Source organism: Pelodiscus sinensis, chromosome 3 (assembly GCF_049634645.1).
Source record: "Pelodiscus sinensis isolate JC-2024 chromosome 3, ASM4963464v1, whole genome shotgun sequence".
Classification (NCBI taxonomy): Eukaryota; Metazoa; Chordata; order Testudines; family Trionychidae; genus Pelodiscus; species Pelodiscus sinensis.
In genome coordinates this window covers 210,791-236,825 of record NC_134713.1, presented here as the reverse complement: position 1 = coordinate 236,825, position 26,035 = coordinate 210,791, and the positions used below count along the sequence as shown (strand labels likewise).

General features: G+C 55.3%; 1 protein-coding gene across 5 annotated transcripts in view; it reads right to left on the bottom strand.

The window, feature by feature from the left end:
• The window catches only part of ASXL2 (ASXL transcriptional regulator 2), a 191,505-nt gene extending 175,030 nt beyond the window's left edge, over positions 1–16,475 (bottom strand). For 3 of the 5 annotated variants that reach the window (XM_075923201.1, XM_075923198.1, XM_075923200.1), the window contains exon 1: positions 16,285–16,475. Coding sequence is in view for 3 of the 5 variants with exons in the window: in XM_075923198.1 (XP_075779313.1) it covers positions 16,285–16,461 (177 nt within the window). In the remaining 2 variants the exon portion in view is untranslated. The remainder of the gene's footprint in view (positions 1–16,284) is intronic. The other 2 variants (XM_075923203.1, XM_075923199.1) reach the window with 1 other exon arrangement.
• Positions 16,476–26,035: the final 9,560 nt, after the last annotated feature.

Below are 26,035 nucleotides of genomic sequence, written 5' to 3'. Positions count from 1 at the left end.
CCATGTCCAATACCCAATGCCCCAGAAGGAGGGAACACAACAGGTAATCCTCACGTGATCCCTCCCTTCACCCACCTCCAGAGAAACAGAGGCCGCAGACACCATTCCTACCCATCCTGGCTAATAACCTCCATGAATCTAAGTCTATCAATGGCTATCTAGCTCTTTTTTGAACCCTATTAAAGTCCTGATCTTTACCACATCCTCTGGCAAGGAGTTCCACAGGTTGACTGTGCAGTGAGTGAAAAACTTTCTTTTGTTTGTTTTAAAACTGCTGCCTATTCATTTCATTTGGTGACCCCTAGTTCTTATATTGTGGAAATAAGTAAATAACTTTTCCTTATTCCCTTTTTCCACACCAGTCATGATTTTACAGACCTCTATCATATCCCCCCTTAGTCTCTTGACACTTTAACAATGTTCAGAGCAATTCACTACTTAAGGGTCCTAACACTAACAAAATCAATTTTAAGTACTGACTCCAGCATGTCCTTTGCTATGTATGTATTGAAAGAGCAATAAAGCAGCAGCAGCAGCTATTACTTTCAATTGGCTGGTCTGCGAGGTCAAGCACAACAGTAAAAGGCAAAAGATTTTTACGAGATGAAGTGTGTTTTTGTTAAAACATGAGGAACAATACTAGACACAAATATGGCATTAAGCATGTTCAACTAAATAAACAAATGGGAGCTTCACCTCTCACTTTAGGGAAACTTGACCTAAACTTAATAATTCTCTAGTGAGATATTTCACAATTGCACGAGAAAAGTTAGCAGTGAAGACCCTAACTCTGCAGTTACTTAATTCTCTCTCCCTCCAAAAGACCCAGGAGGATTCCATCCCATATGTTTAGCCTGTCATGTTTCTGAGGTTTTTTTTCCTTAATAAGGCTTATTAAGTGCCAGCAGGCCCATAAGAAACACCTCCAGTAGTTCCAAAAAATACAATGCACACAGAGATTAAGGACAAATGACAAACTAAGAAGCAAAACCTGTTTCAATGAAGTTCTATTTGGATTTCTAAAGGAAGTCATGTCGCTGAATGAAGAACTTCCAACACCAAATTTTTGCCTACAAAAAAATTATCCTGAGCAATAGTCTCTTCTCCCCCCTCCCAAAAAAGTAAGTAGTGCTGGTAAACAAAATATTTTGCATCATAATTGATTATGGCACAGAAAAATAAAGTATTAGCATTTAGGAACTCCGTGACCCTTATTGATGAGCTTTGTTTTTGTGTTTTAAAAAGCCAACCAACACCATAACTAAGCCATACACGAGCTTGTTGGACACACAACTACAGTTACCACATGAATCAGTTTGAAGGGCTGGTAGTCCCATCTATTAAAAATAAATTAGCTCATTATCCCAGTATGCATCTACAAACGTAAAGGGAATGATGGTCCAGTGGTTTGGAAACTCAACTGTGACTTGAGACCTGGGTCAATTCATTGTGCCACTTTTGGCAAATCACTCAGACTCCGTACCTCAGCTCCTCATTTCCAAAAGTGGTGAAAATAGCATTTCCCTACCTCACACATGAGAAAAAATAAAGTATACATGCTGATACTACATGAATACGAGCCATTTAACCTAAGCTAAACAAGCAACTCATTTAACCAATACTCACAATCAGACCCAACATCTAGCATAATCCTTTTCAGATTTGAGCATTGCTAACTTATTTCAAAATGTATTTTAAAATCGTAACAATTACGGGACATTGAAGATGTACCCAAAACCACCCATTACACTGTTTTGGTCACATCAGGCACTGGGGGCATAACCCAGAATGCAACGGGGTGAAAGAAATCGTGGGATAGCTATCCACAGTGCATCATTGTCCAAGTCCAAAGTAGTGAATCCCCTGTAGGGTGACTGTCATAGGGATGTTCAACTTCAGCTAACTAACTAATGAAGTAGTTGATGGGATTTCTATCAACTATTCGATTAGTCAATAAGAACTTTCACGTTCTGCCTTTGAAATGTACAAGAGCCCCACCAGGACTCCCCACGTGTGGCAGCTTTGAAATGTACAAGAGTATCCAATTGGGGCTCCTGTGCATTTTAAAGAGGAAGCACAGCATGGAGCCATTGAAGCTGGCTCTCTCCAGCAACCCCTCCTCTTCCCTACCCCCCTTTGTTGCCACTTTGTGATAGAGGCAGCAAGGGGGGAAGCAACTAGTTGACTAGTGTGTCCACTGCCCGACAAGCTTTTGCTTATCGGATAGTCAACTAGTCACTTACACCCCTACTATGTCAACCTGTTGCACACAGTGGGGACATGCACTATTGACTTTACAAAATCAGTTGCAAGAAAATGGACCTTAATAAATGTGACCTTCTCTCAGAGTGGAGAAGTGGTACATATTCCACTTTCAAACATAGTGTTTGATTTCTCCACCGGGCTAATGACATTAATTGCTCTAGAAAAGGGCCAGAAAACCGAGGATGTGAAAAAGGAGAATGTTAATACAATCAACTTTTTCTATTAAGATAGCACATCCACAATGTAAGTCATTATTTCAGTATACAATTTCCCCAACACTTGCATATACAAGCAAGAACCTTCTGTATACTGAAAAGCTATGTAGTGCCACCCACACCAACTGAACCAAAATTATTTGAGAGTACAGAGTGTTTCCACGCTTTGTTCTGCTACGCATAACACTGCCTCCCTACGATTTAGGAACACATTTTTCTCTTTGTTTCTTTGGAAAGATATTCATGGTACTGTTGGCTGATATGAGGACAAAACTGGATCAATCAAAAAGAATTAAAAATGTGCTGCATACTCACTGAAAAGTATGTTAAGGGGGGGGGGGGCACTGTGAGTTCTGTCCCAAAGTGTTCCTGTAAAGAAGCCCTTGTACTTAGCAAAGTCTTCAGGCACTTGTATATCCACAGTAGGGACGTACTAGGGTTAACTAGTTACCCAATAAGCATTGCTTAACCGGCGCGCAGCCCAGCCACACTGTGGGCAGGAGCAGCCCCCCACCCAAGCAAGGCCCACCATGCTGCAAGCAGGGGGCTCTAGCCGGGCTGCAGCAGCCCCCCCACCAGCCTGGCTGGGCCCACCATGCTGCATTGCGAGCCAGTTAACCAGTTAAACACAGTTTAACCGTTTAACATTTTAAATGGGATTTTATATCCCTAATCCATACCAGGGATGTTAGATATCAGGTAACTGAATAGTCATGTAACCGCATGACATTTCAGAGGTGGCAGGCAGAGCTGGTCTGCAAGGGGAGTCCGTTTAAAAACCAGCTCCCCGTCACCCTGTGCTGCTGCCTCTGATACAGCAGCCCCTGCCCATGGGCGTCTCAGCTAAATGTACAAATTTAAGACCAAATAATGTAGGTCCTACTTACAGGATAAATGACTATCCTTGGAAGCAGTTAATCTGTGAGAGATTTGGGGTTGTGGTAGATAATCATCTCAACATGAGCTTCCAGTGTCAATGTGCCCAAGAGAGCTAATAAAATCCTCAAACACTCGAATAGGGGATTCTTGTGTAGGAGTAGGGTTATTTTACCTCTGATATTTGACACCAGGGAAAAAATTGTCCAGATTTGAGAAAGATATTGATAATGTGGAGAAGGTTCAGAGAGGAGCCACAAGAAAAATGGAAGGGTTAGAATCCATAACTTATAGTGAGACTACAAGAGCTTCACTTATTTAGCTTGACCAAGAAGCGTAAGCAGTGTCTTGACGGCAGTCTGCAGTATTTCCAAGGGGAACCAATATTTAATAACGGCCTCTTTGATTAGTAGAGAAAGCAAGGTACAACATGATACAGCAGCTGGAAGTTGAAGCTACACAAACTCAGTCTAGAAATAAAGGATAAACGTGTACCAATGAGCGTAATCAACCACTGAACAAACTTACAAAGGGTTGTGGTGGGCTTCACACTACTGAACTTAACATCAGGATTGGATGTATTTCTAAAAGATCTGGTCTAAAAATGTAGAGGAAGCTGTCTGGCCTGTCACAATGGCCTCCTCTGGCCTTGGAATCTGAAACGTAACCTTGACAGGAGAAGAGCTGTTTTAACTTGTGTGCAGTTCAACCAAGGTAAATACAGGCAGTCCCCGAGTTACGCGGATCCGACTTACGTCAGATCCGCAGTTACGAACGGGGTATGCTCTGCGTCTCCCTGGTCTGCTGGAGACCAGCAGACCAGGGAGACGGGGAGCAAAGCCGCAGAGCACGTGGCCAGCAGGACAGCAGGACAGCCGCGGCGCGTCTGGGCTGTCCCGCTGCCCCCGTGCTCCGCGACTTTGCTCCAGACGCCTGTGGTACAGCAGCTGGGGCGCTGCCGGTTGGTCCCGTAGCACCGCTCTGGGCGCTACTGGACCAACCCGGCAGCACCCCAGCTGCTCTGCCCCAAGCGTCCTGATTCAGCCGCTGCCGGTCAGTTTCAGCAGCAGCTGAATCAGGTCGCCTGGGGCAGAGCAGCTTGGGTGCTGCTGGGTTGGTCCAATAGCGCCGAGGAGCAGCGCTACTGGAGCAACCCAGCAGCACCCAAGCTGCTCTGCCCCAGGCGTCCCCGAGTCAGCCGCTGCTGAAACTGACCAGCACTGACTATGGGAAGCCCGAGGCAGAGTTGCTCTGCCCCGGGCTTCCTGGAATCAGCCGCTGATCAGTTTCAGCAGCAGCTGACTTGGGGATGCCTGGGGTTCTTAAGTTGAATCTGTATGTAAGAACTGGCGTCCAGATTCAGCCTGTTGAAACTGATCAGCGGCTGATTCCAGGAAGCCCGGGGCAGAGCAACTCTGCCTCGGGCTTCCTGTAGTCAGCCGCTGGTCAGTTTCAGCAGCGGCTGAATCTGGACGCCAGTTCCGACTTACATACAGATTCAACTTAAGAACAAACCTACAGTCCCTATCTTGTACGTAACCCGGGGACTGCCTGTACACACAGTATCTTCAGTTTCACTTTCCTTCTCTGCTCACACAGCAAGACTAAAGAAGAGGACCGACCCCTCCTCCCCCTTTGCAGCACTTAAGTAACTAGCTCTGTATGTCAGAAATGGGGATTATGTTGAGTTTGCTTCTCTCAGCTCCAGATCATGTTTTTAAAAGAAATAAATCTTGAATTCCTTTCAAACGCAGTCACTCGTGTGTCTTTTACCCATGTCACAAGAATCTACACAGAAATAGCCCATGTATTTGAAAACCATACTTTTCTCCTGAGAATTAGGAAGTAAGGAGAGATTTAATCTCCAGCAGTACCCAGTCATATCCCAACTCCTGAGGAGACCTCAATAATGAGGCTTTGGGGAACAGATGTTTCCAGTTCCAGGAAAAACTAATTTGCATGAAAACAAAACATCAGTGACGCCAGAAGGAACATTCTGTGGGTTCAATTACCTTGATTTTGTTAACCAACTTGCATTTGAGCCTTTTTATAAGGACACTTTGTAAAAAATTCTGCACAAAACTAAATTAAAGTCATAGCATGTTCAGTCTCACTGCAAATTATCCTCAACAGGGGAAAGGAGGAGGAATAAGCCACTTAAGTTTTCTATGCAAACATAATATAGGATAAACTCTGTTTTAACCTAGATATATGCCACACAGTTGTCAGTATGCCTGCTATGAAAAATGCCTTAACACAAAAGACTGAAGTTTTGGAAAAAGAGCAGGATTTTGCAAGTGACACTAGGCATCTTGCCAACATCCCCATGTGTCATTCACACAACTACAAGAACACAGTTCACTTATTTAAGAGGAAGACTGTCTTGACACAGACTACCACCACATACAAAGCATTCGTTACATTAGAACCCTTTCGTGCATTAGTGATTTTTTTAAAAGTAAAAACACTTGGCAAGTGTATTAGATCAGTGTCATCTTCCAGATTAATTTTTAAATATAGGAATAAGAAGGGCTAGAGAAACTGCAACCTACAGTTCTTCACATTTATCTGGATCACAGCAGTGCAGCCAAGCGACACTACAGAATCTTGCATGCATTCCTTCATCTTTCAGAGAACGATGTTCACAAACAGAAGCCATGCTGCATGCTGGAACTCAATTTTTCCCCCACACAGTGGTTCCAACTGGTTCTATTCAATGCAATGTGCACAGTACTCTGACTCCTGAAAGGCAGTCAAAGAAATGGTGTGTTGGGCACAGTTTCTATATTTGTGGAATATGAAGCCAAAAAATAAGAAATACTCACTGCACACATACTGCCATAAAGAATTCAGAGCACCAGAATAATTTACAAAATATTAGTTTTCTTCTATGAAAAATGCCAATTTTGTAATGTTTAAGATAAAGCAAAACTCCTGCCAAACAGGGGGAAAAAAGAGGTGTCCTATCATCAGTGTACCATGTGTGCTCAGTACATTTTCTGCAAACACAAAGTACAAGCAAAATTGGACTCATTAAGCCATTCACCCATGACACACTGCTATGGACAGCCACAACATCAAACTGACCTGCCATGCTAACTGTTTTGTTCAGTGCAAATGAGGTCTCTAGCAGATGTTTAAATACAGGGCAATCAACTGAATCCCTCTCACCCCTCAGACCCTGTATATTACATCTGTTCTGAAAGAACGTTAGGACATTTTCATAAATCATCTAGAGCCATGGTCATCGACCCGTCAATCGCGATTGACTGGTCAATTTTGGGGGCACCACCAGTCAATCATGAGGTGTTCCAGTTCCCCCCCCCAATAAGGAGCCCACACTTCCTGCATCATAACACTCCTGCATCCCCCCCAAACCTCAACCCTGAGCTCATCATACACCTGAATCCCGTCCTGAGCCTCTCACATCCCCAAACTCCTGAATCGCCATATCCCCCATCTTCTGCCACAACATTCTTGCACCATCCACACACCACAAATCTGTGTCCTGAGCCCATCATACTCCCAACCTCCCTGCCCGAGCCCCTCATACACTCCAACCCAAACTCCTGTGCCCCCACATCCACAAGCCTGCGCCTTGCCCCAACCCACCACCTGACCACACCACTCTCCAGCCTGGAGCCCCTTCCTGAGCCAGCATCCCCTTTTCTACTTCCTCCTGCACACAAATTCCCTCCCAGAGCTTGCACCTCTTACCCCTTCCCACACCCAAATCCCCCATTCCCATCCCAGAGCCTGCACCTCCTGTCTCAACACAGTGAGACTGAGTTAGGACTAGGGACGGCAAATGATGGAGAGGAGGGGAAAAGAGAGGGTGGGGCCTCAAGGAAGGGGTAGGGTTTTGGGGAAATGATGGGGTAGATCTTGGCTTGCACTGACATTTAAAAAACGATTTTGGGTGTAAACAGGTTGGAGACCACTGATCTAGAGAAACGGGTAAATAGTGAGGTAGCAACATTTACAGAGGATACCAAGCTGCTCAAGACAGTTAAGTCCAAAACAGACTGTGAGGAGATTCAAAAGAACCCTCACAAAACTAAATGATTGGGCAACAAAACAGCAAATGAATTTTCATGTTGATAAATGCAAAGAAATACATATTGGAAAAAATAATCCCAACTATATATACAAATTGATGGGGACTTGCGATGGGGCGCTCCCGCCCCGCACTCGGGGTGACGACGGGTGGACACGCCAGGGGGTGGAGAGCCGGCGCGCCTCCGGGACGGCGGGCCGTGCTGCCGAGTCGGGGCTCGGCGCAGCGAGCAGCGGGGGGCAAGGAGAGCCTTTATGCGAGGCCCAAGGAGGAGGGGCTAGAGAGGCGCCGACGTGTGATGTCACGAGGGAAGGGGGGTTGCTGGGCGACGTGGAGGAGATGACGCACGGGGACAGGGCTGGCGGGGGATTTAAACCTGGGGTCGGCACCACGGAGGGAGGAGGGAGAAACGGAGAGTCAGGGAGGAAGGAGGCTGGAGAGGTGAGGCTGGGATACGCGGCAGGGGCCAGCCCTTAGGAAGGGCGGAGTAGGAAGCGGCCCAGGGCGGGGTCGCGGAGCCCGTGAGCGGGTGTGTTTTGGGGCACTTCCCCCATCCGCTAGGGAGGGACCGTGAGTCCCTGCCTTCAGGGCCCTGGGTCGGGGTTCGGAGAGGGGGTGGGCCTGAACCCCCCTACTCCGCTGGCCGGAGAGGCAGCCTCGGGCGTGCATAAAGGGAGGAAAAGAGGAATGTGAACAGGGCGGGTCTCTGCTGCGGGTTGTGCCTGTTGCTGCAGGACTGTCCCGCCCGACCAATAAACCAGGTGACATTGGCCGTGTTGGTGGTGACCTATGCAGACTCTTTTACAGGACTAAATTAGCTCTTAGCACTCAAGTGAGACACCTTGGTGTCATTGTGGATAGCTCTCCAAAAACATCCACTCAATGTGCAGCAATAGGCAACAAAGTAAACAATGTTAGGAATCATTTTAAAAGAAAAAAAAAAAGAAAAAGAAAACAGTATCTTACTGTTTCTATATAAATCCATGGTATGCCCACAACTTAAACTGTGGACAGATGTGGTCATCTCATGTCAAAAAAGGTATCTTTGCATCGAAAAAAAATTCAGAAAAGGGCAACAAAAATGAATGAGGGGGTTGGAACAGCTGCCCCGTGAGATGAGTAAGACTGGGACTTTTCGTCTTGAAAATGAGGGAACAGAGGGGGCAGATGATAGAGATCTATACAATCATGGCTGGTGTGGAGAAAAGTAGGCTCCCGTAACACAAGAACTAGAGGTTACCAACCAAAATTAATAGGCAGCAGGTTTAAAGAACAAAGCAGTGGAAGTATTTCTTCCAGGGATGTGAAGGACTAGTCGACTAGCCAATAAGCATTTGCTTATCAGATAGCGGACATGCTAGCCGACTAGTCGCTTGCCCTCCCTTTGCTGCCTCTATCAGAAAGAGGCAGCGGGGACGTGGGGGGGGGGGGGAGAGCGGGTACTTCAAAGCGGCAGTACCACTTGGAGCCCGGGGTCTGGTTCCAGGCTTCACGCAGCACTGCCGCTTTGAAATGCCACATGCAGCCCGTGTCCCCAGGCTGCATGCAGCGTTTCCAAGTGGCAGCACTGAGCAGAGCTCAGGATCAGCTGGGGACTCCCCCACTGACTCCGGGCTGCAAGCAGTGTTGATGCTTTGAAATGCCACGGGGAGCCTAGCATCAGGCTGCACGTGGCATTTCTAAGTAGCAGCGCCACGTGGAGCCCAGGATCAGCTGGAGTTCCCAGCTGAGCCTAGGCTGCATGCGGCGCTTTCACCTTGGAAGAGTAGCAAGAGCCCTAGGGCTGCTGCTGCACTTCAGAGTTGGAATCGGCCTACTAATTGAATAACCACTGCAAAAATAATCGACTATTCCATTAGTCTGTTAGTTATTTAACATCCTTCATACATGGCACAGCTGTGGAACTCCTTGCCAGAGGATGTTGTGAAGACCAGAACTATAATAGGGTTAAAAAAAGAGCTAGATACATTCATGGAGGTTAGGTCCATCAGTGGCTATGAGCCAGGATGGGCAGGGCTGGGGTGCCTAGCCTCTGTTTGTCAGAAGCTGAGAATGGGAGACGGGAGGGATCACTTGATTCCCTGTTCTGTTCACTCCTTCTGGGGCATCTGGCATTGGCCACTGTCGGCCGACAGGACACTGGGCTAGATGGACTCTTGTTCTGACCCAGCCTGACCATTCTTATTACCAATAGGTCAATCAGAGCTTGCCCTTAAATTTCTGAAAACAAGCCTTGGTGCTATATAAAGGTAACACCATGATCATACTTAAAATTCCTGGCTTCATTTTCTGCCATGCTCTTTCCAAGAAACATCCCCATTATCTGCTTCTGTGGGAATATAAAGTTACCTTTTCCAAATGCAAACTATGCAGAGGATGTGCCCTTATTTAATTAAGAGCCTCAACACAGAAATACATGCGCTCAGAACCACAAAGCTCATTTACTGTAGTTCCTCTTAAAGGCACTATACATCTCTTGCAGATGCAGAATCCTGCAACATGCTGCTCGCTGGTTTGAGCTACTACGACCCTGCGTTCTTTATGCTGGCAATCTAGAAATGAAAGACTGGCTTTAAAACCCAACTCTACCAATGTAAGGTCCATCAGACAGACAGAACTTGCCTACATTCCAAATACTTCTCCAGCCTTTTCCTATCTTCATTCACTCATCTTCCAGGGATCCACCACTTTCTCTCAGCTGCATTTTGCAGGCAAATGAGCCAGCTCATATTATGTCATATTATCATATTATGGCCCTTTTAACTCTCTGTACATGTGCTTACAATATGCTTTGAGCCCTAAAGATTTGCAACTTTGTGTATGATGCGGGACAAGTGGAGTCTGTGCTTGTGTGCACAGGTGTGCGATCCCTCCCTTCCCACCCTGCTGTACAAACACTTTGGGAATGGGGAATAGTCACGAGCACGCTGGCTAACAGAGGGGCTGCACTGTTCCTTCCACCAGCTCTAGGGCGGAGATCTGAGCACCCCAATTCTGTGGCACTCACGCCCCTGAAGACAGCACTTGGATGTGATGTTATAGTGCCTGTGAAGAGGTGCCTGCTTCTCCCTGCTATGAGTTACCCACAGAGCTCCAGCTTAGTCGCTCAGCCCTTCAGTGGCAGGGTGCAGGCTCTGGCCATGAGCTCCAGCCCTGGGCTCTGGCTGGGAGGCTTCAGGCTTCATCCTCCAGCTGCAAGGGGCTTCAGGCTGCTGCCTCCCTTCATCCTCCTCCCCACCCACCAGTACTCAGTTTGTCCCCAGGCTTGGCAGGGCTGAGCAAACCTGCTATGACAAATGGTGTGTGTGTGTTTGTTAATGTACTACTCACCGAAACCATATAATAGGTGAAATTTTCAGCAGTTACACGTGGGGCAGCAGTCAGCTCCCCAGGAGCTGGTGTGCACTAGGAGCCGGCTTTTAATCCAGCTCCCCGTAGGTCCCAGGAGCTTGAGTGTAACCATGAAAGTTAACTGATGAGCCCAGGCTAGCAAACTGTGCAGCTGACAAAAAGCTTTTCCATCAGACAGGGGTACTTCACAGAAAATGCATGATCAGATACATTACCAAGTTTCTTAACGCTGTCTCAAACTCTATACTTGCGACACGATCAGTTCCTGAGGAAGAGTCGCAACTCAAACCCACATTTACGATAGGCGCTGCGCACCATCGTAAATGCAGGCCACGGATGTAAGTCGGGGGGGTTCGGCCCCTTCTGCATTTACATAAATGGTCATAAGTGCAGAGGGTCGCAACTCAGGCCGTCGTAACACGGGGATTTCCTGTATGCTCTCCCTACACAACTGGGAGCACAAATTGGTCTATCAAAGCCCCCTATCATCCCCCCCAACAAGATTTCTGTGTTGGATTTAAGAATGAGCCCACAACACATCTGGATAGCATTTTCAACTACACAGCCTACAGAGATAAGAGGGAACACTGGCTGAAGGATGAATGATCATATTGATATACAGAGGATTCCTTCCAGGTTCACAAGACATCTTGCTAAAAAACACCCTTAAATTGAGCAAGAAACAAGATGCAATTTCAAGGAACCCCACATTTCAAAACCATCAGTAGTTACACACAAAAGTCCACCATGCATTCCAAATTCACCATTAGAACTTCATGCAGAACAAAGACCAGCATACAAACCTACCTGATTGTTTAATCCTAAAAACGCTCACCTTGAGTTACCAACTGCACCGCACAAGGGGTCAGATTTTTCTTCAGTTATCCTTTTCTAAAGCATATTATCAGGGCTCTCTGCATACTGCAGCTCAGCAGCACATACCTCTTGCTGCATGTGGCATCCGTCTCACATTCATGAATTCCTCTATTCAACTAGCAGGGTTCCTCAGCCCTTCTCCTGTGTAACGTCACGGTTACCCACTCAGCAGCTACTGGGCCCTACTGAAGGAGAGTCAGGAAGCAGGGAAAAAGTTCACCAGCAGTAACTCTTATGATCTGAATGAACTATCTCCACACAGGCTCTTCCTCCTTACAGAGTGAAGGTAATTCTGTTCCAAACAAGTATTGTGGATGCAGAGAAGAGCTGAAGCTTAGTTAAAAGGAGGTGGGATATTTCATCCCTAAGATAAGGAGAAAAGGCACCACTGTGGCTGACCCAGGACATCCCTGAATTTCAGCTTACATATCACAAACACACCCAGACTTCATTTTAAAGTTCCCAGCAACAGAGAATCCACCACAAGGCGTGGTAAGTTGTTCAGTGGTTAATTACCCTTACAGTTAAAAACAGATGCCTTGTTTTCAGTCCCCCTACCTTCCACCCCAGCCACTGCTTCCCAGGCCGCAGTCCTCCACCCTGTAAGGATGGCCTGCACTCTTTGTTCCTGAATACATACATTTACATCTAGCTCTATTAACACACACATTGTTCGTTCCCACTCAGCTTACAGTGTGACCTAGATCACTTGGCATCAGCAGCCTAACCTCAGCATTACTTCTGCACAGTGAAAGACGACACAAATCGCAGGGCGGGGCAGGCAGAAGAGGAGGGCCACTGATGTTCCCCATCTCCACAGAGAGGTGGGACACAAAACAGCTGGAGATAGAGGGAGCTTGCTGGCAGCTGCTCCCATGTATAAACATACCCAGCATACTTAGAGGCAATGTCAATCTGTCGTTCTCCTGGAAGCAGCTGGCACGTCCCTGAGGGCCCTGGAGGAGGCAGGACATGGGGTCTCCACACGCTGTGCTTGCCTGCAGCACTGCCCCCACATCTCCCATCGGCCAGGAACAGGAACCATGCCCAATGGGTGGTGTGCGGATGGTGCCTATGGAGTGGGGATAGTGTGCAGACCCACCAGCTCTTTGCAAGTAGGAGCAGTTTCTGGACATGATGGCCACATTGCACAGTGGGGCAGGTCCGGGGGTAGGTGAGCTTGCCTCAGCCCCACTGCAGCACTGCCCAGGAGCTGCCTGAGGTAAGCAGTGCCCAGCCAGAGCTGGCATCCTGAACCCCACTACTTGCTTCATCACCCAAACTCCCTCCCAAAGCCTGTACCTGGGACCTCCCTCTGAATCCCAACCCTCTGCTCCCGGCTCAGTCTAGAGCCTCTCCCACACTCCAAACTAGGGATGTAATCCAGTGTTTCTCAAACTGCTCCGCAGAGCCCCAGGGCTCCACGAGACATCTCCAGGAGCTCGGCAAGGTTGACCAACTGGAAACATCGATAGGTACAACACATACATTCAGTGGACCGCTGGGGCTCCGGAGCCCAAAACGTTTGAGAACTGCTGGTGTAATCGATTAACTGATAAGCAAAAGCTTATAGGTTACGGCTATAGACTACATGCATTTCCCCCCCCACCAGCCAGTACATTTTTTAGCAGACTGGCCAGCAGCCCAGCTCAGTCCTGGCTCGCGCCGGACCCGGGACCTACCCCTGTTGTGGCCCTGCATCATAAGGGTATGTCTATGCTTGTGGGAGGTTTCCAGGAGATATCCCAGAAAAACTCCACTGCATCCAAGGAATGTGTTTGCTTTTCCACGTTTTTTTATGAAGATCAAACGCACTCTTTCAGGGAGCCCTGTATACCTCGTTCTAGACAGAAACAAATGGCAGAAAAGCCTCTTCCGGAAAAGCAATCGGAAAAAGCTACAGAGTGAAATTTGAATAGCTTTAAAAAAAACAAAAAACTACAGCGTAGACCTAGCTTAAGTGTGTTAGGAGCCAGGTGGTCAGGCAACCTGGCCCAGTTCCATCTCACGACGGGTCCAGCTCAGCCCCTCCTCTGGACAGTTTTAAACTTGTGGATCAGTTCCCACCTGACACATCATGCTGCTGCCTGATACACTGGCTTCCAGCCCCACCCCTGGGGACTACAGAATGGTCCACTAACCAATAAGAATTCATGAGGTTCCTCAACTATTCAATTAACCGATACTTAACATTCCCTAGCGTGGGCATGTCAGACTGAGCAGTGACATTATGACATTTTATCTATCCCTTTTTCCTAATGGCTCCTAACATAGTTCGCTGAAAACGTCCATTCAACGTGGAAGGGCAGTTTAAAACAAAGCTAACTATCTACAATGACTCCACTATCTCCTTCTAGTGTGGGAACAGCTGATTTAGACTCCAACATTTTGTAGGTATAGTTGGGATTTTCCCCTGTGCATTAATTTGCACTTAATATTGAATTTCATCTACCACTTTGCTGTGCAATCACTCAGCTTAGTGTGATCCCTTTGTAAGTCTTCACAGGCAACTTTGGAGTTAACTGGAAGAGTCCGCTTGAGTCAATGATTGCTCTGACTACAGTTTACACTTTATGGAGTTTTGCTGTTATCTAACACTTGACTAACCCAGAAATCAATTAACTCCCCTTTCCCTCCATCCATCGACCCTCTACAATAGGAATGCCCCAAACACACCACAGTTCTTCAAGGGAAATAACGTACACAGACCACTGGACTAGGAAACTGGGACCCCAAAACTCTATTCCCAGGTGTGCAATGCCTGTTAGACAATTATCTTCGCCTCTCTCAGTCTCAGACTGCATTTATAAAATGTAGAGCATTGCTATTCAGTGAGAACAGCACTATGCACGTGTTTATGTTCATTGCCATCCTTCCTGGACACCAGAGTCCTACCCTAAGCTCTGCACACACAGAACGAGGCAGCCCTGCCCTACTGACCTCCCAAGCTCAGACAAGCTTTAGTCTGTGTCTACACTTAAAAGCCCACTCCGCCGGTGCACACGGGCACTTCCCAGCACTGCAACGTGCCGGACCGGCAGTGGCGAGTGCAGGCTTCACCTAAGGCAGCCGGGGCGCTCAGCGCGGTGCAGTGCCCCCGCGGAGCTCAGGGGCGCCCAGCGCGGTGCAGTGCCCCCGCGGGGCCCAGGGGCGCTTAGCGCGGTGCAGTGTCACAGAATCATAGGACTGGAAAGGACCTCGAGAGGTCATCGAGTACAGCCCCCTGCCCTCAAGGCAGGACCAAGCTCCGTCTACACCCGTGGTCCCCAACACGGTGCCCGCAGGGGCATTTGTCTGTGCCCGCCAAGTGCTCAGGGCTGACCTGGTCCTGGGCACGTGGCGCATGCGCGGTGCTGGAGCTGGCCCCGGGCGTGTGGCGCACGGTGAGCGCCGGCCCCGGAGGCGCCGCGGATTCACCCCCCACGGCGCATTGGGGGGAGAGAGCGCCAGCGCCGGCCCCGGGCGCGCGGTGCTTGGGGGGGGAGGGAGGGAAGAGCTAGCGCCGGCTCCGGGCGCGCGGTGCTTGGGGGAAGAGCGCTAGCGCCGGCCTGGGCGCGCGGCTCTTGGGGAAGGGAGGGGGGAAACAGCGCCAGCGCCGGCCCCGGGCGCGCGGCGCTTGGGGGGGGAAGAGAGTGCCGGGTGTGCGGCGCTTGGGGGGGGGGGGGGGGAGAGAGAGCGCCAGCGCCGGCCCCGGGTGCGCGGCGCTTGAGGGGAGAGCGCCGGCCCCCGGAATGCGGCTATGGGGGGGGCCCCGCTCCCCCTGGGCGCCCGGTGGGCGAATGGCCACGCCCCCTGGTGCCTGGCAACCCCAAATGGTTGAGGACCACTGGTCTACACCATCCCTGACAGATGTCTATCTAACCTGTTCTTAAATATCTCCAGAGAGGGAGATTCCACCACTTCCCTTGGCAATTTATTCCAATATTTGACCACCCTGACAGTTAGGAATTTTTTCCTAATGTCCAATCTAAACCTCCCCTGCTGCACTTTAAGCCCATTACTCCTTGTCCTGTCCTCAGAAACCAAGAGGAACAAATTTTCTCCTTCCTCCTTGTGACACCCTTTTAGATATTTGAAAACCGCTATCATGTCCCCCCCTTAATCTTCTTTTTTCCAAACTAAACAAGCCCAGTTCATGAAGCCTGGCTTCATAGGTCATGTTCTCTAGACCTTTAATCATTCTTGTCGCTCTTCTCTGTACCCTCTCCAGTTTCTCCACATCTTTCTTGAAATGTGGCGCCCAGAACTGGACACAGTACTCCAGCTGAGGCCTAACTAGTGCAGAGTAGAGCGGCAGAATGACTTCACGAGTTTTGCTTACAACACACCTGTTGATACAACCTAGAATCATATTTGCTTTTTTTGCAACAGCATCACACTGTTGACTCATATTCAACTTGTGGTCCACTATGACCCCTAGATCCCTTTCCGCCATGCTCCTTCCTAGACAGTCGCTTCCCATCTTGTATGTATGGAACTGATTGTTCCTTCCTAAGTGGAGCACTTTGCGTTTCTCTCCCTTACCCCTCGCCCTGCTCCCCTCGCTCAGGCCCGGGTGAGCTGCGTCCCGACCCTCCAGAGCAGCCGCCCCCCGCCCAGCCTGGTGCCACCCGCAGCCAGTGAGCGCCCCCCTGCCCCGCGCACCGTTCTGGCGGCCTCGGCCCAGGTCCTGCCCTTCTTCCGGCGGCCCTTGTCCCTCATGGCGCACGCGCGGCGGCCCGGCCGCTCCTGCCGCCCCGGGGGCCTAGGTCCGAGCGCTGCGGGCGGCGGCTGCCCCTGCGGCTGCCATGTTGGGAGCCTACTGTACGGAGCGCCGGTCATGTGACCCGGCCCGCGTGACGCCACCTACTGTACTGGCCGCGGCGCGAGCGGCCCGCCCCCCGCGCGAGCGCGCAACGGCCGCGCCCCGCCCCCGCCGCCTCGCTCTGACGCGCCCCGCCCCCCGAGCGATTCCCCGGCGGGCGGGAGCGGCCTGCCCCCCCCCGCCTCCCGCGCCGCGCACCTGGGCCCCGCCCCGCCGGCTGTCACTCACCTCGGCCCCGCCCCGCCGGCTGTCACTCACCTGAGCCCCGCCCCGCCGGCTGTCACTCGCCTCGGCCCCGCCCCGCCGGCTGTCACTCACCTCGGCCCCGCCCCGCCGGCTGTCACTCACGTCGGCCCCACCCCGCCGGCTGTCACTCACGTCGGCCCCGCCCCGCCGGCTGTCACTCACCTGAGCCCCGCCGCCGCCGGCTGTCACTCACCTCGGCCCCGCCCCGCCGGCTGTCACTCACCTGGGCCCCGCCGCCGCCGGCTGTCACTCACCTCGGCCCCGCCCCGCCGGCTGTCACTCACCTGGGCCCCGCCCCGCCGGCTGTCACTCACCTGGGCCCCGTCCACTCGGCTGTCACTCGCCTGGGCCCCGCCCCGCCCCGCCGGCTGTCACTCACCTCGGCCCCGCCCCGCCGGCTGTCACTCGCCTCGGCCCCGCCCTGCCGGCTGTCACTCACCTCGGCCCCGCCCCGCCGGCTGTCACTCACCTGGGCCCCGCCCCGCCCCGCCGGCTGTCACTCACCTCGGCCCCGCCCCGCCGGCTGTCACTCACCTCGCTACTTTCTTCTGATTCTGTATCTGCTCTTCATGTATCTGTATAATGTCTGTGTGTGGAGTTAGGAATCTGTAACCTGTATGGAGGCTGGGAGTCTCTCTGCATGTGTTTGAGCATTGGGCAGAGCCCGGCCTATGGACATGCTAATTAGCGAGGCCCTAGGGACAATGGCACTCAATGGGCCAAGGACACACCTAGGGAATGGTGACCGACACCTAAGGGCTACCAACAGGGAGCACAGGGATAGGCCGCTGGCCAGGTGACCTGCTGCAGCCGAGAAGACACCAGGAAGGAGGGATAAAGATGCCATGTGGCAGACTCCATCTTGGTACTCAGCTCAGCACTTCATCCCAGAGGCAGCACTGCAGGGATCGAAGGGCCGGAAAGAATTGTGGACCCATCCTGATCTGTGATGCGCAACAAGGAGTTTTAAGCCAGCAGCTGTAACATCTCTGCTAGAGCCTGCATCGAGAACTGGGAGATTCGATGCATGTAATGTATGGTATTTTAACAACCTTACTCTCAGGCTTTTCTTTCTTGTAGCAATAAACCTTTAGATGGTAGATGCTAAAGGATTGGCTCGGCGTGATTTGTGGGTAAGATCCAGAGGGTAAATTGACCTGGCACCTATGGCTGGTTTCTTGGAACCGGACAGAACTCGTTCGGGGTAGTGGGGATTGGGTGCTAAAACCCCCCACCTGTGTATGAGGCCCAGGGCCATCTGAGGCACGGATATTTCTGGGGTGTCGGAGTGGTTTTGCTCGTGAGGCTTCAGGCAGGCTGCTGAAGCGCTTTGTGGGACTTGTTTGTGGCCTTTTTGGAGAGGTCACCAGTCAGGGGGCTGTAAAGAGCCCCAAAGCTGAGCAATTCGCCCTGAGCGGACGCCCTCAGCTGTGCCCAGACACGGCCCGGTCTGTCACACAGGCACACCCTAACGTCTCAAAAAAAGGTGGCTTTGCGTTTTAATTTAATCGCATGATACATTCTTTTAAGTAAAGGTTCGTTGTTAATTAAAAAAAAAAGTTAAGTTTTAGTTTCTTTAGTTTGATGAATAAAAATAATGTCATTTATGACTGAGTATTCAATAAGGCTGTGTCTACATTGGCACCCCTTTCTGGAAAAGGGATGCTAATGAGACCAGTCGGAATTGCAAATGCCGCGGGGGATTTAAATATCCCCCACGACATTTGCATGAACATGGCTGCCGCTTTTTTCCGGCTCGGGGTTTTGCCGGAGAAAAGCGCCAGTCTAGATGTGATTCTCCAGAAAATAAGCCCTTTTCCGGAGGATCTCTTATTCCTACTTTGAAGTAGGAATAAGAGATCCTCCGGAAAAGGGCTTGTTTTCCGGAGAATCACGTCTAGACTTGCGCTTTTCTCCGGCTTATCCCCAAGCCGGAAAAAAGCGGCAGCCATGTTCATGCAAATGCCGTGGGGGATATTTAAATCCCCCGCGGATTTGCCTATTCCAAAGTGTCTAATCTGCATCCCTTTTCTGGAAAAGGGGTGCAGTGTAGACACAGCCCCTACGTAAAAGAATCAATGGACACAAACCAGATATCAGGAATGGCAGTATACAAAAACCTGTAGGAGAACACTTCAATCTCCCTGGCCACACAGTAGCAGATCTCAAGGTAGCCATCCTGCAGCAAAAAAACTTCAAGACCAGACTTCAAAGAGAAACTGCTGAGCTACAGTTCATCTGTAAATTTGATACTATCACTTTAGGATTAAACAAAGACTGTGAATGGCTAGCCAGCTACAAAAGCAGTTTCTCCTCTCTTAGGGTACGTCTACACTGCATCCCTAGTTCAAAAAATGAGGAGTAACATTAGTTCGGACTAAGGGCTTTAGTCCGAACTAACGCGTCCCGGCGCGCACTTCCTGGTTCGAATCAGCTGTGATTCGAACTAGCACGCCGGCGAGATCATGATAATGGAGCGCGGGATATTTAAATCCCCGCTTCATTAACTACTTCGATTGTCTCCATTTGCATCCCTAGTTCGAACTAGGGATGCAGTGTAGACATACCCCTAGTGTTCACACAGATCAGTTGCTAGAAGTGGGCCTCGTTCTCCCTGACTGAATTGACCTCGTTATCTCCAGCCTTACTCTTGATTGGTACTCTTTTCTTACACCTGTATATTTCTACCTGCCGCTGGAATTTCCACTATACGCATCTGACCAAGTGGGTCTTTGCCCAGAAATGCTAATACTCCAAAAAATCTGTCAGTCTCTAAGGTGCCACAGGACCCCTTGTCGTTCTTGCAGATTCAGACTAATACGGCTGCCCCTCTGATACTTGTCATGCACAGAATCAGTAGGACATAAGCTTTCATTTGACACCTCACATGGCCCCCTTTGTGCAGACTTTGGGACAAACACCCCCACCCCCCGTGGGCACAGCAGTGATCTGGCTGCTCCCCTTAAAATCCAATAATGTGACGGCCCCACCCTTGCAGGGCAGCGTGGCAGGCTCCAGGCAGCGCTCAGGGCTTGGGGGGCAGCGTGGCAGGCACCAGGCAGCGCTCAGGACTTGGGGGGCAGCGTGGCAGGCTCCGGGCAGTGCTGAGGGCTTGGGGGCAGCGTGGCAGGCTCCAGGCAGCGCTCAGGACTTGGGGGGCAGCGTGGCAGGCTCCGGGCAGTGCTGAGGGCTTGGGGGGCAGCGTGGCAGGCTCCGGGCAGCGTTGAGGGCTTGGGGGCAGCGTGGCAGGCTCCGGGCAGCGCTGAGGGCTCGGGGGGGCAGCGTGGCAGGCTCCAGGCAGCGCTCAGGACTTGGGGGGCAGCGTGGCAGGCTCCAGGCAGCGCTCAGGACTTGGGGGGCAACGTGGCAGGCTCTGGGCAGTGCTGAGGGCTTGGGGGCAGCGTGGCAGGCTCCAGGCAGCGCTGAGGGCTTGGGGGCAGCGTGGCAGGCTCCGGGCAGTGCTGAGGGCTTGGGGGCAGCGTGGCAGGCTCCAGGCAGCGCTCAGGACTTGGGGGGCAGCGTGGCAGGCTCCGGGCAGCGCTGAGGGCTTGGGGGCAGCGTGGCAGGCTCTGGGCAGCGCTGAGGGCTTGGGGGGCAGCGTGCGAGGCTCCAGGCAGTGCTGAGGGCTTGGGGGCAGCGTGGCAGGCTCCGGGCAGCGCTGAGGGCTGGGGGGGCAGCGTGGCAGGCTCTGGGCAGCGCTCAGGGCTTGGGGGGCAGCGTGCGAGGCTCCAGGCAGTGCTGAGGGCTTGGGGGCAGCGTGGCAGGCTCCGGGCAGCGCTGAGGGCTTGGGGGGCAGCGTGGCAGGCTCCGGGCAGCGCTGAGGGCTGGGGGGGCAGCGTGGCAGGCTCTGGGCAGCGCTGAGGGCTTGGGGGCAGCGTGGCAGGCTCTGGGCAGCGCTGAGGGCTTGGGGGCAGCGTGGCAGGCTCCGGGCAGCGCTGAGGGCTCGGGGGGGGGGCAGCGTGGCAAGCTCCAGGCAGCGCTCAGGACTTGGGGGGCAGCGTGGCAGGCTACAGGCAGCACTCAGGGCTTGGGGGCAGCGTGGCAGGCTCCAGGCAGCGCTCAGGACTTGGGGGGCAGCGTGGCAGGCTCCGGGCAGCGCTGAGGGCTGGGGGGGGGCAGCGTGGCAGGCTCCAGGCAGCGCTCAGGGCTTGGGGGGCAGCGTGCGAGGCTCCAGGCAGCGCTGAGGGCTTGGGGGGCAGCGTGGCAGGCTCCGGGCAGCGCTGAGGGCTTGGGGGGCAGCGTGGCAGGCTCCGGGCAGGGCTGAGGGCTGGGGGGCAGCGTGGCAGGCTCCGGGCAGCGCTGAGGGCTTGGGGGCGGCGTGGCAGGCTCTGGGCAGCGCTCAGCGCTTGGGGGGCAGCGTGGCAGGCTCCGGGCAGCGCTGAGGGCTGGGGGGGGCAGCGTGGCAGGCTCCGGGCAGTGCTGAGGGCTGGGGGGGCAGCGTGGCAGGCTCCGGGCAGCGCTGAGGGCTTGGGGGGCAGCGTGGCAGGCTCCGGACAGCGCTGAGGGCTTGGGGGCAGCGTGGCAGGCTCCGGGCAGTGCTGAGGGCTGGGGGGGCAGCGTGGCAGGCTCCGGGCAGCGCTGAGGGCTGGGGGGGCAGCGTGGCAGGCTCCGGGCAGCGCTGAGGGCTGGGGGGCAGAGTGGCAGGCTCCGGGCAGCGCTGAGGGCTGGGGGGGCAGCGTGGCAGGCTCCGGGCAGCGCTGAGGGCTCGGGGGGGGGGCAGCGTGGCAAGCTCCAGGCAGCGCTCAGGACTTGGGGGGCAGCGTGGCAGGCTACAGGCAGCGCTCAGGACTTGGGGGGCAGCGTGGCAGGCTACAGGCAGCACTCAGGGCTTGGGGGCAGCGTGGCAGGCTCCAGGCAGCGCTCAGGACTTGGGGGCAGCGTGGCAGGCTCCGGGCAGCGCTGAGGGCTTGGGGGGCAGCGTGGCAGGCTCCGGGCAGCGCTGAGGGCTGGGGGGGCAGCGTGGCAGGCTCTGGGCAGCGCTGAGGGCTTGGGGGCAGCGTGGCAGGCTCTGGGCAGCGCTGAGGGCTTGGGGGCAGCGTGGCAGGCTCCGGGCAGCGCTGAGGGCTCGGGGGGGGGGCAGCGTGGCAAGCTCCAGGCAGCGCTCAGGACTTGGGGGGCAGCGTGGCAGGCTACAGGCAGCACTCAGGGCTTGGGGGCAGCGTGGCAGGCTCCAGGCAGCGCTCAGGACTTGGGGGGCAGCGTGGCAGGCTCCGGGCAGCGCTGAGGGCTGGGGGGGGGCAGCGTGGCAGGCTCCAGGCAGCGCTCAGGGCTTGGGGGGCAGCGTGCGAGGCTCCAGGCAGCGCTGAGGGCTTGGGGGGCAGCGTGGCAGGCTCCGGGCAGCGCTGAGGGCTTGGGGGGCAGCGTGGCAGGCTCCGGGCAGGGCTGAGGGCTGGGGGGCAGCGTGGCAGGCTCCGGGCAGTGCTGAGGGCTTGGGGGGCAGCGTGGCAGGCTCCGGGCAGCGTTGAGGGCTTGGGGGCAGCGTGGCAGGCTCCGGGCAGCGCTGAGGGCTGGGGGGCAGCGTGGCAGGCTCCGGGCAGCGCTGAGGGCTGGGGGGCAGCGTGGCAGGCTCCGGGCAGCGCTGAGGGCTTGGGGGCGGCGTGGCAGGCTCTGGGCAGCGCTCAGCGCTTGGGGGGCAGCGTGGCAGGCTCCGGGCAGCGCTGAGGGCTGGGGGGGGGGGGCAGCGTGGCAGGCTCCGGGCAGTGCTGAGGGCTTGGGGGGCAGCGTGGCAGGCTCCGGGCAGTGCTGAGGGCTGGGGGGGCAGCGTGGCAGGCTCCGGGCAGCGCTGAGGGCTTGGGGGCAGCGTGGCAGGCTCCGGGCAGTGCTGAGGGCTGGGGGGGCAGCGTGGCAGGCTCCGGGCAGTGCTGAGGGCTGGGGGGGCAGCGTGGCAGGCTCCGGGCAGTGCTGAGGGCTTGGGGGCAGCGTGGCAGGCTCTGGGCAGTGCTGAGGGCTGGGGGGGCAGCGTGGCAGGCTCCGGACAGCGCTGAGGGCTGGGGGGCAGCGTGGCAGGCTCTGGGCAGTGCTGAGGGCTGGGGGGGCAGCGTGGCAGGCTCCGGGCAGTGCTGAGGGCTTGGGGGCAGCGTGGCAGGCTCTGGGCAGTGCTGAGGGCTGGGGGGGCAGCGTGGCAGGCTCCGGACAGCGCTGAGGGCTGGGGGGCAGCGTGGCAGGCTCTGGGCAGTGCTGAGGGCTGGGGGGGCAGCGTGGCAGGCTCCGGACAGCGCTGAGGGCTGGGGGGCAGCGTGGCAGGCTCTGGGCAGTGCTGAGGGCTGGGGGGCAGCGTGGCAGGCTCCGGGCAGCGCTGAGGGCTGGGGGGCAGCGTGGCAGGCTCCGGGCAGCGCTGAGGGCTGGGGGGGCAGCGTGGCAGGCTCCGGGCAGCGCTGAGGGCTGGGGGGTGTCGAAGCAAAAACACGCTCCTCTGTGTTTAGGCAGCTAACAAGCAGCTTTATTAATTAATAAAGCACAGCATGAGCCAAACGTGGTCACAGCAGAGCTAGACCCAGTAAGGCTACTAATACAATCAATCCTAGTATCTTTATACCCTTAACCAAACAGTCTGACGTCAGGGCATCCAATTACAGAAATCCTCAATTAAATTTGGAAAAACAAAGCCTTATCAACAAGATGGCGGACAGGTACGAGGGAGTACATCTCCTGTCCCAACCAGCCCAATTAACACATACCAATAGCCCATCCTGTAGGCCTCTTCTCACGGGGTGACAGAAAGTTCACTCTGGTCTACGTGCTTGAGAGAAAAGCTGAAATGGTTTCTGATATACAAGATGGCTTCTAGCTAAATATGAAAATGGTTTCTACAGCTTCTACAGGGGGCAGCGTGGCAGGCTCCGGGCAGCGCTGAGGGCTGGGGGGGCAGCGTGGCAGGCTCCGGGCAGCGCTGAGGGCTCGGGGGGGGGGCAGCGTGGCAAGCTCCAGGCAGCGCTCAGGACTTGGGGGGCAGCGTGGCAGGCTACAGGCAGCGCTCAGGACTTGGGGGGCAGCGTGGCAGGCTACAGGCAGCACTGAGGGCTTGGGGGCAGCGTGGCAGGCTCCGGGCAGCGCTGAGGGCTGGGGGGGGGCAGCGTGGCAGGCTCCAGGCAGCGCTCAGGGCTTGGGGGGCAGCGTGCGAGGCTCCAGGCAGCGCTGAGGGCTTGGGGGGCAGCGTGGCAGGCTCCGGGCAGCGCTGAGGGCTTGGGGGGCAGCGTGGCAGGCTCCGGGCAGTGCTGAGGGCTTGGGGGGCAGCGTGGCAGGCTCCGGGCAGCGTTGAGGGTTTGGGGGCAGCGTGGCAGGCTCCGGGCAGCGCTGAGGGCTGGGGGGCAGCGTGGCAGGCTCCGGGCAGCGCTGAGGGCTTGGGGGCGGCGTGGCAGGCTCTGGGCAGCGCTCAGGGCTTGGGGGGCAGCGTGGCAGGCTCCGGGCAGTGCTGAGGGCTTGGGGGGCAGCGTGGCAGGCTCCGGGCAGTGCTGAGGGCTGGGGGGGCAGCGTGGCAGGCTCCAGGCAGCGCTGAGGGCTTGGGGGGCAGCGTGGCAGGCTCCGGGCAGCGCTGAGGGCTGGGGGGCAGCGTGGCAGGCTCCAGGCAGCGCTGAGGGCTTGGGGGGCAGCGTGGCAGGCTCCGGGCAGCGCTCAGGGCTTGGGGGGCAGCGTGGCAGGCTCCGGGCAGTGCTGAGGGCTTGGGGGCAGCGTGGCAGGCTCCGGACAGCGCTGAGGGCTTGGGGGCAGCGTGGCAGGCTCCGGGCAGTGCTGAGGGCTGGGGGGGCAGCGTGGCAGGCTCCGGGCAGCGCTGAGGGCTGGGGGGGCAGCGTGGCAGGCTCCGGGCAGCGCTGAGGGCTGGGGGGCAGAGTGGCAGGCTCCGGGCAGCGCTGAGGGCTGGGGGGCAGCGTGGCAGGCTCTGGGCAGTGCTGAGGGCTGGGGGGGCAGCGTGGCAGGCTCCGGGCAGTGCTGAGGGCTGGGGGGCAGCGTGGCAGGCTCCAGGCAGCGCTGAGGGTTTGGGGGCAGCGTGGCAGGCTCCGGGCAGCGCTGAGGGCTGGGGGGGCAGCGTGGCAGGCTCCGGGCAGCGCTGAGGGCTTGGGGGCAGCGTGGCAGGCTCCAGGCAGCGCTGAGGGCTCGGGGGGGCAGCGTGGCAGGCTCCGGGCAGCGCTGAGGGCTCGGGGGCAGCGTGGCAGGCTCCGGGCAGCGCTGAGGGCTTCGGGGGCAGCGTGGCAGGCTCTGGGCAGCGCTGAGGGCTTGGGGGGCAGCGTGGCAGGCTCCGGGCAGCGCTGAGGGCTTGGGGGGCAGCGTGGCAGGCTCCGGGCAGTGCTGAGGGCTTGGGGGGCAGCGTGGCAGGCTCCGGGCAGCGCTGAGGGCTCGGGGGCAGCGTGGCAGGCTCCGGGCAGCGCTGAGGGCTTGGGGGGCAGCGTGGCAGGCTCCGGGCAGTGCTGAGGGCTTGGGGGGCAGCGTGGCAGGCTCCGGGCAGCGCTGAGGGCTGGGGGGGCAGCGTGGCAGGCTCCGGGCAGTGCTGAGGGCTGGGGGGCAGCGTGGCAGGCTCCGGGCAGCACTGAGGGCTGGGGGGGCAGCGTGGCAGGCTCCGGGCAGTGCTGAGGGCTTCGGGGCAGCGTGGCAGGCTCTTGGTGACCCCTTCTACCTGAAAACCTTCCGGGGCTATGGAGCGGGTCTCCCCATACTTTGCCCAAGGACCTGGCAAATCTGTTGGTCCCCCTGCCCCGCCCCACCCCATATAGTAAAACTGACCTAATTTTCGAATGGACCTGGCTTAATTGAGAGGCCGGATTTCACTCTCGCCCCTGCAGCCGGCCAAGGAGCTAAGTCGAGGTGTTTATAGACTGACATGAACAATCTGGGACGTGCCCCTACAGCTCAGCTCGCACACCGCTGCCAGGCTTGTACCTCCCCTGCCCGCTGTGCCGCCCTCTCTCCTCCTTTCAGACTGTTGGATCAGGCGCTCGGCGGGTGCCCTGCCCTGCGCTGGTGGCAGGTATTCCAGAGTCGTGTGCTTCTATCCCTGCGGGCAGTTCTAGTGCCGAGACCCCGACTGGCAGGCGAACATCTGCTTGTGACACGGCCTGTCTCTTATCACACTGTAAATCTTGCTTACGTGGTTCACGCACCAGGCCCTGCGTCAGGCCCTCGCTTTCTCCTACAGGTGGGTTCTCCCTCCCTTGGCATTTTTAAACGGAGGCTGGGTGTCTCTCCAAAAGGGCTGCTCTAGCTCCCAGAGGAATCGCTTTGGGGATGCTCTTCACCCTACGTTCTGCAGGAGGTCGGATTAGATTAGCACCGTGTTCCCTTCTGGCTGCAGAGCCCGCACGTCGCGTGAAGGAAGCCTGGCATTTCAGCTTTATTTTCAGAAGAGTGGATGTA